Source organism: Dryobates pubescens, chromosome 1 (genome assembly GCF_014839835.1).
Source record: "Dryobates pubescens isolate bDryPub1 chromosome 1, bDryPub1.pri, whole genome shotgun sequence".
NCBI classification, from domain to species: domain Eukaryota; kingdom Metazoa; phylum Chordata; class Aves; order Piciformes; family Picidae; genus Dryobates; species Dryobates pubescens.
In genome coordinates this window covers 22,409,996-22,425,162 of record NC_071612.1, presented here as the reverse complement: position 1 = coordinate 22,425,162, position 15,167 = coordinate 22,409,996, and the positions used below count along the sequence as shown (strand labels likewise).

At 51.5% G+C, this 15,167-nt stretch overlaps 1 protein-coding gene across 1 annotated transcript in view; it reads right to left on the bottom strand.

Moving 5' to 3' along the window:
* The window catches only part of PLXNA1 (plexin A1), a 124,444-nt gene that overhangs the window by 60,447 nt on the left and 48,830 nt on the right, over positions 1 to 15,167 (bottom strand). Inside the window, exons 4-8 of the mRNA XM_054162857.1 lie at positions 11,419 to 11,559; positions 9,209 to 9,309; positions 8,647 to 8,770; positions 5,771 to 5,924; positions 5,061 to 5,160 (exon numbers count right to left, since the gene is read on the bottom strand). Of these exons, the coding sequence (XP_054018832.1) occupies positions 5,061 to 5,160; positions 5,771 to 5,924; positions 8,647 to 8,770; positions 9,209 to 9,309; positions 11,419 to 11,559 (620 nt within the window). The remainder of the gene's footprint in view (positions 1 to 5,060; positions 5,161 to 5,770; positions 5,925 to 8,646; positions 8,771 to 9,208; positions 9,310 to 11,418; positions 11,560 to 15,167) is intronic.

The window sequence follows — 15,167 nt, the reverse complement described above, 5'->3', positions numbered from 1 at the left end:
ACAGAGGCAAGCTGAATGGCACCAAGAGCAAGGGAGGACCATTAAGAAGGAAAATTATAAACACGGTGCTGATGGAAACAGCATCTGCACATGCACAGCACAGCCTGCCTGCAAGCCCCCCAACTGCTCCTCAGACCTCCTCTTGGCAGGAGGCTGCATCCTTTGCAAACACTCAGCTCCAGCACAGTCTGCATCTGGAGCAGCAGCTGTCAAGGGTGAGGGGCTGAACTGCAGAGCTTTGGGTTTTATATCCATCTCTCTGCCTCAGGGAGAGGGGGGATATCCTGTGGAGCAGCAGGAACAGATGGTCAGTACCCCCCAAACCTCTACACAAATCTACAGGCAGCTCTGCCCTTCCCAATCTGTGCCCAGACCCAAAGTAGGAAGAGGTACAGGGTGGGAGCTCAGCTCTTGCCTCCATCCATCCCTGCCCATCTCAATCCATTTCTGCCAGCCTGATGCTTTTCTGTCCCTGGCAGGTTTTGCCAAGGGCTTTACTCAAAGGGTAGGGGTTGGGCACACAGACCCACTGCAGAGTGGTCCAAGGCATCTGCCATCATGCAGATGGGGGATGCAGAATCAGACCCAGGTTTCACTGAAACAACACCAGGCTGTAGCAGCCCTCCTCATTCACAACAAATGTGACATAAACCAGGTTATCTCAAGTGGTCTCTGAGGCCATCCTACGGGATTTTCCACCTGCCCCAGCCCAGGAATACAGAGGGATCTGTTACCGCCTTGCAGCTCAGCTGTGCTAACTCAAACAGACTCACTCAACTGCTTGCAGCCATCTGTCCATGCCTTTGAAAAGAAAGCATCTAGAAACATCTGGAAACAAGCAGTGTCTGGCCAGCAGAGAAACAGCCACTCCATGTGTGGGCAGCTCAACGGTGCAGGCACTGAGAAAGGCAGCAGTAATGCGTGGCATGAGGGCTGGCATCGTCCCGTAGGTGCCAACAGGTGCCTCAGCCTCCAGAGCAGCACAGCCCTGACTTCCCAGCACAGCCCCTGGGACATGCATTAAAATCCCAGGAGGCTTATAGGGGAAGCTCGACCTGTGGGGCAGGATCACAGCAGACTCACATCTCTCCAGCCAGGAGGAGCCAGAGCCACCTGGTATGTCTGCCCCTTGCTCCAGCCTCTGAGAAACTCAGCAGCTGATGGGACCTGGGTGCCACAGCCACCACTGCAGTGAGACACAACCATGAGCTGGTAGCATCATGACCACCTCCCAGACAGGGCAGACAGTGCAGGCCTGCACCACCACAGGTGTCCAGACTGCTCAGATCCCCTCTCAGCATAAAACCCACTGACAGGATTTCCTCCCTTCCACTATGCCACCACCGGGGTTTTTGCTCCCCCACTGCAATGGCTGGTCACGCAGGAAGGGAGTCTGGTGACATGCCGGTGCTCAAAAACCAGCAGCACTGCAAAACCTACCCACAGCATCAAAGGCTCTCATTTTCTTCTCTATTCCTCTCCACTTGCCATCCCTGTCCCTGCAGCCACATTCTCCAAAAAGCCAAACTGCAGCAACATTTACAGAGCAGAGTTTCCAGAGGAGAATCCCAGAGAGCAAAGATGAAAACAGTGAGAAGAAATACATCTTGGTACTCCCCGGAATTGCTTGCTGGCTTTCTGGGAGGATTCCCCACTCGCCCACCTCGCTGGCAAGTGCAGGCTCTGCCAGAGGCAGGCAGGGAGCCTGATGGTACGTCTTTATCTTGAAAGGGAAGTCATTTCCCTACCAGCGCTTTGAAGAGGGAGTTTAATGCTGACAAAGACGACCTCAACATCTGCCCGCGCACGCGCTGGACCCAGGCCGATTCATTAGGCGATCAAAGCGCCGTGCGGTCTTTAAATGCCTGTGCTTGATCTACACCCCATAGGAAACCCCCAAGGGAATCCACCCCACTCCCTGTCTTGGGGTTTTCCATCCTGTCCTCCACCACAGGAACCAGTCTGTCCCCAGGAGCCGCAGATGAGCCTGTACAAGCAGCCCTGCTTCCCTGGCATGGGCTTCTTCACAGAAAGAGTTGTTGGCCATTGGGATGTGCTGCCCAGGGAGGTGGTGGAGTCACCATCCCTAGAGGTGTTCAAAAGGGGATTGGCACTTGAAGCCATGGCTTAGTTAGTCATGAGGTGTTGGGTGACAGGTTGGACTTGATGATCTGAGGTCTTTTTCAACCTTATTGATTCTATGATCCTCAGCCATCCACCTTTGCTTTGGCAAGGGACCCATTTTTCTGCATCAACCTCCAGCTTTCCACAGCTCCTTTCAATGCACTTCTCACAGCTCAGACAGAATTATCCCTTGCCTAATGCACCAGCCTTTAGGAGCAAGATGCCCAAAGATGCCACTGACTGCAAACACCTGCCTAAGCCCTACAGAAGCCCCAAGCTCCTGGGGTGTGTTACACCAAACTGAGACACCTTGAAGCTTGCCAGTTGACCATGCCAGACCAAGGAATAGACCCCTAGAGAGGGTGCAAGTCATATCAGGGCTCCCAGGGACCTGCACAGAGAAGTACTCCAGGAGCCAGTGATACTGGTCTGCAATGGACACAGTCCCATAGCACTGTGTGACATTAGAAAGCCCTGCAATAACAGATGCGACAGCCAACAGGACACTATCTGGAAGGCAATCTCTCAGCCTGGATCATCACAAGCCAAACATACAGGCAGCACAACCTCCTCCGTACTCTTCCTCCCCTGTAGGAAATGGGATTAGAAGTATCTTTCCTTCTGCAACTGCTGGTTCCAGCAGTCATTGAAAATGCATGGGAAGAAGAGTTTTGCAAAGCGATGAGAAACAAGAGAGCAGGGATGCTTGCACAGTGGCAGGATCAGCCCCACAGCCCACAAAAGGGCTTGAATGGCACATTTCACTAATGCCTTTCCAGATGTCTGCTGAAAATAAGGCTCAGACTCTCCCTGGTGTACACAGTGGAGGCTGTACTGGCTTCCCTGAAGCTAGCTCAGCTGACACCAGTGAAGAGCTGCCTTATCCTCCCATCTCTCCACAACCATCTGCAAAACCTCGCCGAAACATTTCATCCACAGCTGAGAAATGATTTGACACTCAGGCCTCTGGCTTCCCACCTGAGCAAAGCCACCAAAATACAAAAAGAAAATGTAGTGCACAGCGCTCAGAGATCTCCACAGGAAAAACATTAGCCTCGTGGAACAGCATATTGTTCCTAATACAGAATTTATCAGGCTGACGTATAGATTTTCCTCCACAAAATGTGAAACCCAGATCTGAAAAGCTATTAACTCCAAAGAGATCCATTAAAGACGTCTGTCTGCAGATGGTATTTAAGAGTATTGCATCATCCCAGGTATTGCCATGCTCTCTGGCTATGACTTGACTGCAGGTCACAGAGTTAACACTGCCTCCAACCCCCAAAATTCTTGACGGAAAGAAGATAATAGAAATGTTCAGCAGCCTAGAACATGGACTTTTCTATCAGCTCCAAGTGAAGTCCATAAATATTAATGCATCCATAATTAGCCTTTTTAAATAATGCATCCAAAATTAAACATCAACGCAGTAATAAATCAGTCAGGGCTCTTTGTTGTAGGTTTGTTTGGGGGGGAGATTGGTTTCCCCCCTTCCTGTGTCTGACACATAAAATAATTCCCAATTCCCTCACCACCTTCTCCCACCCCGGACCAGAACACTGGAGCCCCCATTGGACCTAATCTGATGCCATTTGTACTTAAAAGTCTTCATTCTTTCATTTAGAAAACAACCAAAAGTCAAATTTGCTTTTTGATTTGCAAAATAATGACATGCAGCCAGCCTGAGCCAAAGCTGAGCTAATGTTATTGAAACCACACGACGTGAAGGGAGACAAAGCTCATCGCAGGAGTCAAGGTGAGGGAGAAAGTCAAGTTTGCAAACTCTCTCTCTCTCTCTCTCTCCCCCCTCCCTCACCAGCACAGCACTCACAGGAGCCAAGATCTGGTCCCTGCACAATGGGCAGGCAAGATAGAACATCCCCTCCCTGCCATGACACACACAAGGTTGGAAGGGGCTTTCCTTCAACTCACCCTCCTCAGAGCTTACTGCAGGTACCCAGCCTGGGTGCCTGCACCTCACCTGCTTTTCCCTGATCAAAATGGAAAATCCAAACAGGCTTTGGAGAAGCAACCTGCTGCAGAGGCCCCCGAGCCAGGCTAGACACTCTGCAAAAAGCCATCCAAGAGATCACTCTGCATTTGCTTATCTATAATTACTGATCAGCTGGAGCGCTACCATCCATGGGAGGTTTCTGGCAGGGTAATAGAATCGTTTGCATTCTTGAGCTCCAAATTCTTTGCCCTAACACATCCCAGCATTTACTCCAGTATTCCCAAAGCAGAGCCATCTCTCCGTAGCTCCTCATCAGGAGCTCGCTGTTAGAGGCTTTGGACACCCTGCTTTCGACACACCTGCATCAATAACCCACACCTCCTCTGCTCTACCACCTGTATCTCTCAAACTGCCTAACAACCCTTCCATGGAGCAGATTTCACAGCAGCCACACGAGAAAGAAAATCCACAGTTACTTCCAGTTAGGAAATTCTTGAGTAAACGCCCCAGGACACGCAGCATGCTCCATCCCATGTTGCTGTAACTTTCCAGCTGGCTCTCCAGCAAGCCTGGGAAGCAGGTATGCAGGAAAACACAAGCTTCTCCTTTTGCATCACCCAGTCACTCCTATTAACTGTTTCCAGGAACAAGAAGGTGCTCATCATTCTTGGTCACATGGATTGCCACAGCCTGCAATGCAGTAAACTCACTTTTTTCTTCCAAGGCTCTGCCAAACCCAAAGACCTGTTTTTAAGTGAGCTTCTGCCTTGATGCTACACGTTCCTGCATGCCCAAAGCAATTGTGGGTGCTCTGGTCACCGTCCCAGTTTACAAAGGCAAACAGAGGTGGTTTCTCAGTGCAAACACCACTATACTTGACTGCCCTTTCCTCTCGCAACATCAGCACCCACAAGACTGAGATCTCTCCCCCCTCAAGTCTCACACTGTCCCACCATCTGCTCCCAAAGACCAAGCCACTTACGACTGATGGACGCTGCAGTTGTAGAAAACAAAATCCACAGAGGCAAACTTCTTCCCTGTCTCCTTAGATTTCAGGTAGAGCTTCACCACTCGCTTGTCCCCTGGGAAAGACACAGGCAGGAAAAGGCATCAGAAAGAACACAGTGCACAGCCCAAGGCTTGCAATGGGCTGGAAGCAGCTAGGCATCACTACCCAGCCCAGTTAACTAACAAAATTCCCTGTATCTGGCAACAAAAAGTGTTCTTCCAGTCAGCCACCACAGGCCAGCAGAGCCCAAACACAGCTCTGAGTGCCTACTGCTAACTGCAACCGTCCTGGCATGGAGGCAGGTGCTTTGAGTTGTACTGATGGTACTAAAGGGGAACTTAACATTTCTGGGGTCAGCAGAATGTCTTACCTGGCATGGCCACAACCTGCTGTAGCACATTAATCAAGGAGTGGTCCATAGTTGGGAAGAAGAACAGGGTGCCCCAGACTGGTGTACAGACCAATACAGCATCAGCAAGTAGCTGTGCCCATGGCTTGGAAGAGACCAAGGACCAGTTCCCTATGATCAGCAATGTCCTTCTCCTCCTACACCCCAAGAATCCAACTCACGTCCTGCTCAGGGACTGGGACCTGGCATTGTGGGAGGACTGTCCTCTTCCACATCTGTCTGTGGGACAAGGTTTGTCCAAGGCTTTTTTCCAACCCCAGGGCATAAGGCTCACCTCGGCCCCTGGTGATGGGGATTACATCCTTGGCAGAGGGAGAACTGCAATAGATCTTCCCATCTTCAATGCGGCTCTCGGACTCGGTGAAGTCTTCGAAGGAGCAGTTGACTCCTGCTGAGAGGTCTGGGACATTCCAGGCCTGCAGGACCAGCTGAGGAGGAGAGGCAAGATCATTAACACAGGAAACTGGCAAAAAAGAGTTCTCTGTGTCTGCCATATGAAGCCCAACCAACAGAAAAGACCAGGGCTGCAATCCCTCCTCTTCCACCCACATGATCTGGGGAGACCTGCTCCAGGCTTTTGCAAGCAAGCCCTATCCATGGACCTCCCTGCTCAAGCAAGGAGAGCAGACTCAAATGGGTTAAAAGATTAAATGACTCACAGCTTCCCATTCTCTGCCCTCACCATACCACAAGCCATTACACCTAACCTCTCTACAAAGACCAAGCACAGAGTCAGGGACAAAGAGTGTTTTGCAGAAAAGCATCCACTCTGGCAGAGCTGAGGAGAGAAGGAATCCACCTCTCCCTTTGCAAATTCATTCCCAGGGTCAGCAGTTCTCACTTTACAAAATGCTTGCCTTATTTCTAATTTGAATTTTTCACAGCTTCCAGCCATTAGTTCTTGTTATGCCTTTCCTTGATAGATTAAAAAGCCCTTTAGTCCCTGATATTTGCTCCTTGTAAAGGCACTTATACTCTGTAATCAAGTCACCTCTTAATCTTCTTTTTGATAAGCTAAGCAGATTGAGCTGTGGAAGTCTCTCACTGCAAGGCATTTTCTCCAGCTTTCAACTCATTTGCATGATGTTTACGGGAGGTTTTCAGCCTCTCCCTTCAAAATCTGGACTTCAGTCTGAGCACAGTTTCCCCACATTGACCACACCAGACCTCTGCACAGCATCCTGCCCTTGGTCAGGGAGATAACCACTCAAGAGGTGACAACATCACGTAGCCCCCAGTTGCACCCAAGAAGCATTAAAGGCCCACAGTGAGGGCTCAGCCCTGGCACCACTTTCTAGGACCCTGGCTGAATGCCTGTCTTCTCCCTCTGTGCATAACTTTAGCCTTGGCTATGTCAAATCTCCATTTCTCTGCTAGACCAACTGCCCTGTAGGAAATCTCACCCCACACCACCCCCTCAGTCCCAGCATCCACAGCCATCTTGCATTTATCTCCACATCACCAACAAGCATCAGCTGCTGCAGAAGCACTTTCCAAACTGTTCCCATCCAGTGGCAGCTCCCCTCTGCTGAGGACTTTTTGAGATCTGTCACAGAGCCAGCTCTTAATCCACTTAACACATGCTTTATCAATATTGTATAATGCTAATTTTTAATCAGAACATTGTGTTGGACCGAGTCAAACGCCTTGTAGGAGCCTAAGAACATCACATCCCCACAGTCCCCTCTTCTAATTCAAGTCATCATTTCATCAAAGAACAAAATGTGGTTTGCTTGACATAAAACCACATTGACTGGCATCAATTATATTCCCATCCTTAAATCTTTATTAATTGTACCCTGCACCAGCTTTTTCTTTCCTTTAGTTTTTCTAAACTTGACATCAGACTAAGCAGTCTCTGACCAGTTGGCCCTTGCTGCATCTGGGGAAAAGAAACAAATCAGCACCTTTTCTGTTTTCAGGGCTTTTCTTAACGTTGCTTATTTATTACAAAGTCACATTGCAACAAATATCTGCAGGCCATGGAACTCCTTGGCCAACTCTTATAGGACTCCTGAGTGTCAGATATCCAGACATGGCAGTTTTCAAAACTTTATTGCTAGTATATGCTGTTTCATATTCTCTTCACAGTGCTAATGGCCTGGAAAATACTTCAGGGAAGTCCATCATCCTTTCTGTCTGCACAGAGACAGAGCAGCGAGTTGTGCATCAAAGTCTCATCCCAAAATACCCACCGCAGGCCAGGGTCAGAGACAGGATATTGAGCTAGATAGATCGCTGGCCTACAAATGGTATCTCTGATGCTGGTGCTTGTATTACAGAGAAATATTTATTGCTTGGTTATGTCTATCCTGAATAATCAGCAGCTGGTTTGTTATCTCCATCAATAGGCCAGCCCTTATCAATGCCCAGCATTTTGCTTATGTTTTTAGGTGTCTTGGACTTCCTTTCCCCTGCCTCCCCATTTGTTACATACTCATTAGTTATTTTTTAATTAGAATCATAGAATGGTTAGGGTGGGAAGGGACCTCAAGGATCATCTAGTTCCAACCCCGCCTGCCGCCATGGGCAGGGACACCTCACACTACAGGAGGTTGCTCAGAGCCACATCCAGCCTGGCCTTAAAATCCTTTAGGGATAAGGCTTCCACCACCTCCCTGGGCAACCTGTGCCAGTGTCTCACCATACACATGGGGAAGAACTTCTTCCTAACATGCAATCTGAATCTACCCATTTCTATTTTTTTTCTATTCCCCCTAGTCCTATCATTACCTGACACCCTAAAAAGTCCCTCCCCAGCTTTCTTGTAGGCCCCCTTAAGATACTGGAAAGCCACAATAAAGTCTCCTCGGAGCCTTCTCTTCTCCAGAATGAATAACCCCAACTGTCTCAGTCTGCCCTTATAGGAGAGGTGCTCCAGCCCTTTGAACATCCTCATGGCCCTTCTCTGGACACCTTCCAGCACCTCCAGATCCTTCCTGTAATAGGGGCTCCAGAACTGGATGGGGTACTCCAGGTGGGGTCTCACCAGAGCAGAGCACAGGGTGAGAATCACCGCCCTCAACCTGCTGGCAATGCTTCTCTTGATGCAGCAACCATCGGTTGCACCAATTGTCACCTCCCCAGCCATCATCTCCAGAGGGTCAGGAGGTGGCTGGGGGCAATCTGCAGGCAGCAGAGGTGGCTTACCGGGACCTCTGACATGGTGACGGAGATGTTCTTGGGCTGCACGGTGAGCTGCACGCACTGCCGCAGGTCAGAGGCGAAGCGCTGGGGCTCATCTGCCCGCTCACAACGGTCTTTGCGTGAACATCTGCAGGAGGATGAAACCAGCATGGTGAGGAGGACAATCCCCTGGGCTCTTGCATGGCTCTGGGCTGATGCCATGGCAGACAGGCCCTTTGGTATGGAGGTGATGCCTAGTTAGGGACCTTGGGTGCCAGAGGCCTGTACAGGAGCTCTGCTTTCCCCTTGTGCCAGCACAGGGACTTCTAGGGGTCTCTTATGTTCATCTTTTCTTATCAGCACAAAGAAGCAGAACCCAGGAGCCCAAAGACAGGACTTAAGTGCTCACATAGGTATTTGTGAGCACTGCCTGGGTGTCATGGGAAGGGATGACAGACCCTTTGGACTCCTCTCTCCCCCCATGCTTCAGGGCTGAAGTCCAGGAGATATGTCCCCAGGGAGACCAGCAGTGAGGAGGGACCATTGTTTGCTGGTGTGGCCCTGGGGCCAAGCCTGTGGTACTTACATGTTGTGGAGGACACACCAGCCACAGTGGGGATCCCGGGAGCCCAGGCACAGCTCACAGCTCTCATACTGCTCACAGCTCTCCACTGGCACCCGTGTCACCTGCAGCAAATAGGCAGGGAGCAACAGAAGATGATGGGCTGTATGTTTCCTGCTGCACCCATGGCTAGACCCTGCCAGAAACAGGAGTCACCCTGCCCTGTGGCTCCCACCCCATCAGAGAGGACACAGTGGTGGGGAGCAGGCTAAGCTCCCACCATTACCCAGGCAGCATGCCTGCAGGCAACACTTCCATCCCAGGGAGGCTTTTTCCCCAGCCAAGCTCCTTCCACCACTGCACCTTTGCAGGGTTGTGGGAGCAGGCTGTGCTGGCTCAGGCCCACGTCAGCTCCCCATGCTGGCCAGGCACCCCGTGGCTGCCGCAGCCCTGCTCCGAAAGGGTTACCAGTCCTTTATTAATTGCTCCTCCAGATTTGATTAAAATCCCCTCATTCTCAGAGCCCTCCGAGCTCTGTTACAACTGTTCATTTAATTACTTTCCACCAGCACTCTGATAACACCGAGCCGTAGTAGGGAAGAGAGCGAGTTTTATTAAGGAGAGGGGAGGAGAAGAGGGGGACAGGGAGGGGGTGCAGGCAGCTGCCTGCTCACCTGAGTGAGGAGCCAGCAGCACCAAGCAGCTGTCTGCACCTCCCCATGCTCGTGCCTCAGTTTCCCCACTGCTGCCACAGGGCAGGACTAATTAACTCAAATTTGCAAATTTCTCCACTGCAGGTTAAGCCCAGGGTGCTTTCCCTCCTCCCAGCCCAGCAGGGCATGGGTTCAGCATGGTGCCTACAGGGCTGGGATAATGCTATCCAACCAGCACTCTTCAGTTTGCATACTGATAAGGATACCTGTAGCATCCCCATTTGTTTGTCCCTGACATTGCTTCAGAAGATGGTGGCAAGGAGGGTGGCAGCAGGTACCCCCAAGGCAGACCCTGCACAGGTGCATGCCAGCCCTTGGGGAAGACCCCCAGTCTAGGCTAACATAACGACTCCACCACCACCCACACCTCCAACATAGCCCCCACAGAGGGGAGGCTTAGCTGAACCAGGCCTGAGACAGGAACACAGCCCAGGACAAACATGGCCCAGGAGAGCTGCATGAAGGAACACAAATGCAATTTTTTCCTCACCTGGAAAGCCACAGCTTTCCTGCTGTAGAGCAGAAAACAAAGACAGAAGCTTGGAAGAGGTGGAGGTAAAGAGCTCTGCAGTCACTGTGGGGCTGTCTAGACAAACCCACAGTCCTACTCCAGCATCCTTCTCCCTCCCAAACTGGCAGCCAGGAGACCTGCTATGCTCTGAGCTCCACAGTAGTTCCACTCACACATGCATCTCTGCTGGGCAGAGACAGAGGATCTGTGTCACCCCACAGGATATGGTGCGTGTCCCTGCTGAAACCAGATCCAAAAAGTGCCACCATTGTGGCATGAACCTGCTTCACCTGCTCCAGTGTAGCCTATGGCCAGATGAACTTGCACCAGCAAGCTCTGCTGCAGGTTGGGTATCATGCAAACACTCATGACTAAAACTTCCCTACCATGAGCCCACAGGCTTATGAGCCACCAGGATGGCAGCACCAGATCCAGATCAGATCTGTACCTCTTGGTTGATTTAGCACGAGCAACAGCAGAGACTGAAGGGTGCGCACCAAAGCCGAGGGGCCCAGCAGCCCCATGTCCCCGCTGTCCCAAAGTGCAAAAGCAGACACCCCAGAGGAGAAAAAGTTATTTGTGGAGCAAGGAGCTTTTGCTAACCTGCAAAACTCCTGCTTAGGAGGGGATGGACAGAACAGGAAGGGGGTTTATGGCCAGCCCCTCATTGCAAGAAAGGTCAGGAAGCCCTCAGTCCCCAGGGACCATGGGGATTTCAAGCAGCTGCTGCAAACAATTAACGCCTGGAGCACAGCCCCAGGGAGGACAGGAACAGCAGGGCCACAGACTCAATGCCTCGGGGCAGTGCTTTTGCAGAGAGGAGCATGGAGGAGCTGCCACTCTGGCCTGGGAAAGGAGTCCCCAGGTAGCCCCAGCTCCAGGAAGCAAAGAGCAGACTCCACCAGGGAGTTGCCTGAAAGGTTTCCCAGCACATGGGACTACAGGCTGGGGTGGCAATGTAGGCTGCCAAGCCAATAAAAAACAGAGGGGTTACCATGCCCTCCTCTTACCTGTTTCTCAGTCATGGCATAGATATGCTGGCGGTCAGGACTCAGCACCAGGTCTCGCAGAATGGAGCTGCCCTCATGGGCCACGACATTCTCATACTGCAGCGCTTGGTGCTTCCTCTCAGCCAGCAAGTCCACCAGGATCTGTGGGGAGAGCAAGGTGGGGTGAGCACAGTCCCACATGCACCTCAGCCCCCACCCATGGTGTGGAATGGGGAACGTGCTCTGTCAGGGATGCCACCTCTCCATCCCACACCAGCATGGCCACTGCCACTGCAGCACAGCTGCCCTGCTTCCCTCAGTGCTGCGCTCAGCCTCAGAGCCCCTCCAACTTGCAGCATGGCACACAGGAGCTCCTTGATTGCAGTAAAGCAGCAAACCCATCTGAAAGCAGCTGGCAGGACACATTGCACCAAGCCCAGGCCAGGAGGCTGTGGTGCATGCAGGCTGGGCTCCTGTCTCCCCATCCATTAGAGGAAACACTTGGGCTCATGACTGGCAAAGTCAAGAGGGTCTCAAGGAAGCCGAGGGTCAACAGAGGTTCAGAAAGCTCCTTTGTTCCCTGAGCAGGAACGTGGCAAAGGCTTTAATCCCCTTATAGCTTGCAATTACGTTAAAGCTCTTCCTAAGCACAATGGTTTCTGGCTATACTGGTGATAACCACATCAGGAGGCACCATGGAGCACTTACTGAGTAGAAGCCAGAGTCGGCTCCACTACTTGCTATAACCTACCTGCCACCAGATGCTTGCTGCAAATGTCATCACTTGCAATACCCCCAGATTCAAGCTGGCCCCTGGGACAGGGCAGCCCAGGGAAGACAGTGCTGGATAAATGGCTCAGTGGGTCTGGCCTGCTCTAATGGGATGGGACAGGATGGGGACTATGCCAGCAGCACATCCTGCAAAAACCCCAGCAGCAGGCAGAGAAGAAGCGTGCCCAGTGAGATGGAGCAAATGCTGCCCCCGATCAGCTCCACACTGATGCCAGCACATGCAGGGTTCTGGTCCAGCATCCAGGGCTCAGGATCCCCCCCAGTGCATGGGATCAAGAATTGTTAGGGTTGGAAAGGACCTCAAGGATCATCTAGTTCCAACCCCCCTGCCATGGGCAGGGACACCTCACACTACAGCAGGTTGCTCAGAGCCACATCCACCCTGGCCTCAAAAACCTCCAGGGATGAGGCTTCCACCACCTCCCTGGGCAACCTGTGCCAGTGTCTCACCACCCTCATGGGGAAGAACTTCTTCCTAACATCCAGTCTGAATCTACCCGTTTCTTTTTTTTTTCCATTCCCCCTAGTCCTATCATTACCTGACACCCTAAAAAGTCCCTCCCCAGCTTTCTTGTAGGCCCCCTTTAATATATTGGAAGGCCACAATAAGGTCTCCTCAGTGCCTTCTCTTCTCCAAACTGAATAGCCCCAACTGTCTCAGTCTGCCCTCACAGGAGAGGTGCTCCAGCCCTCCCATCATCCTTGTGGCCCTTCCCATGACCATGCCCAAGCTCCTGTGCCACCCATGGCAGTCACCCTGGCATGCCAGTCACCCTGGTCCCCCTCCTGCAATAAATCACCACTGGCATTTGCATAGTTCCCAATCAGGAGGATACGGGCCAGGAAAGCAGGATCCCGGTGTGCAGCTGATTAGCATGGAAATGTATGCAGCTCACAAACAAACTGGGGCCCGTTTAATTAGAGCGGCGCCTTTGATTCACTGCCAGCCTCCTGCATGCACCAGCCCTGGATTATTTTTAGGCAGTTTTACAAAACAAATGTATTTAATTAAGAAAGAGACCCCTGAGCAACCAGAGAGTGACGAGTCCTGCACAGCAGTGAGCAAAGGGGCCGCCCTCTCCATGGGGACATGGCGAGTGGGCTTGCAGAGCCAGGCTAACCCCTGAGAACACACAGCACAGCCCCAAAACCCCTGTACATCCTGCTGCAGGACTGAAAAGCCTCCTCCACAACCCAAAGTGCTCCTGGTATTTACCTGCCCTTCTCAGCATCCTTTTGCCAGACCCCTACACAGACGCTGCTCCCCATCACTCCCCCCCACCTTGGGTACCACTGTGCTAGAGAATCCAGAAATGCTGAACATCCATCCTGAAGCTACAGCCTGCCCTTTTGGGGGTGAAAGGGTGTGTATTTCTGACCAGGTCCCAGATCACATTTGCTACTGCTCCAAATACCAGAGGAGGGCAAGCACCAGACACCTGTGGTACAGGGCCATGTGACACCCCTGCCCCACAGTACCCCATGCTCAGTGGTACCCAACATCACCCCCAGAGCCCACCCACCCTCACAGGTTGCTCCCCTCCTGGTTCTCAGCTTCTCCTCTACAAAGTCCTGTCCAAGTCAGCTCTCTGGAGGACAGCAAAGGGGAGCATACCCCTCTCCAGCAGGGCACCAGCTCCCCCTGCAACGTGACAAATGCACCTTTACAACCCTTTTATGGGCCACAGTTGCGGCACAGAGGAATCAATATAGTTTTACCCTGGTTCTAAAATAGATCTATGGCTGGATGTCGCACTGGCAGTAATTTTTAACTAGGAGGGTAATTTCCCCATTACATTATTGCACTGCACAGTGCTGGGAAAGAGAAAAAGCTGTATTAAAAAAAAAAAAAAAAAAAAAGAAAGAAAGAAAAAAAGTAACAGACATGGAGCACTTCCAGTTAATTTGAGGCTCCAGGAAGAACCTAAAAATACTCTCGGTAGTCAAACAGGGCTGGAGCCCAGCCTACCGCACATCAGGGTGCTCTAGAGGGGAGCACAACGCCACCCCAAGGCATACACACATAGGATTCCTGCTCTCTGGCAACTCTCCTCCTGCTAAGGATGATCTATAGGTAGGTTTGGGATTCAGGAAAGTGACATTTGCAAGACGTGGTCATGGAGTTGTTTTCTGGCTGGACAAAAGGCAGGGCACAGGGCAGGTTTCTGAGTTAGCTCATGGTGGGCAAACACGTCCTGCAGCTCCCCCCCCCCCAGCATAAGGAGATCACCAGCAGATAGATTCCAACATCATTCCATACCAGGAGAACCAGACTGCCCAAAGCACCTGCTGCCATGTGGGCAAAGGTGGGAACCCTAGCATCAGAGTCTTTCCAGTGTGATCAGCCTGATGGGAACCTATCTCTCCCAGCCGGTGGGAAGGGGATGGGATGCTTGGACCGTTAACATGTTGCAGGTTGTAGCAAGGTGGGTGTCAGTCTCTTCTCCCAACTAACAACAGGAGAAGATGAAATGGCCTCAAGTTGCACCAGGGGAGGTTTGAATTTGCTATTAGGAAAAATGTCTTCACCAAAAGGATTGGAAGGCACCAGGCTGCCCAGGGAAATGGTTGAATCGCCAAGCCTGGAGGTAGTCAAAAGACATGTAGGTGTAGCATTTAGGGACACGGTTTAGTGGTGACTTGGCAGTGCTGGGTCAACAGTTGGGTTCAATGACCTTAGAGATCTTTTCCAAACTAAAGAATTCTGTGATTCTGTGGGATGCAGAAAGTGCCTCCCATATCTTACAGGCACCGGGAGGGACCACTTCCCCCCCTCTCCCACACCCGCAGGGTAGGTGGGGGCAGGGGAAGAGGAAGAGGATGCGGTTTAATCAGAGCAGCCCCCCTCGGAAACACGCTCCTTCCTGCCCACCCTGCCTGCCTTCCCCCCCAGGGGAAAAGACATTTACCACAAATAAATAAATAAATAAACCTATTAACCTTTCTCCTCATCCTGGTGCTGATATAATTACCCAATA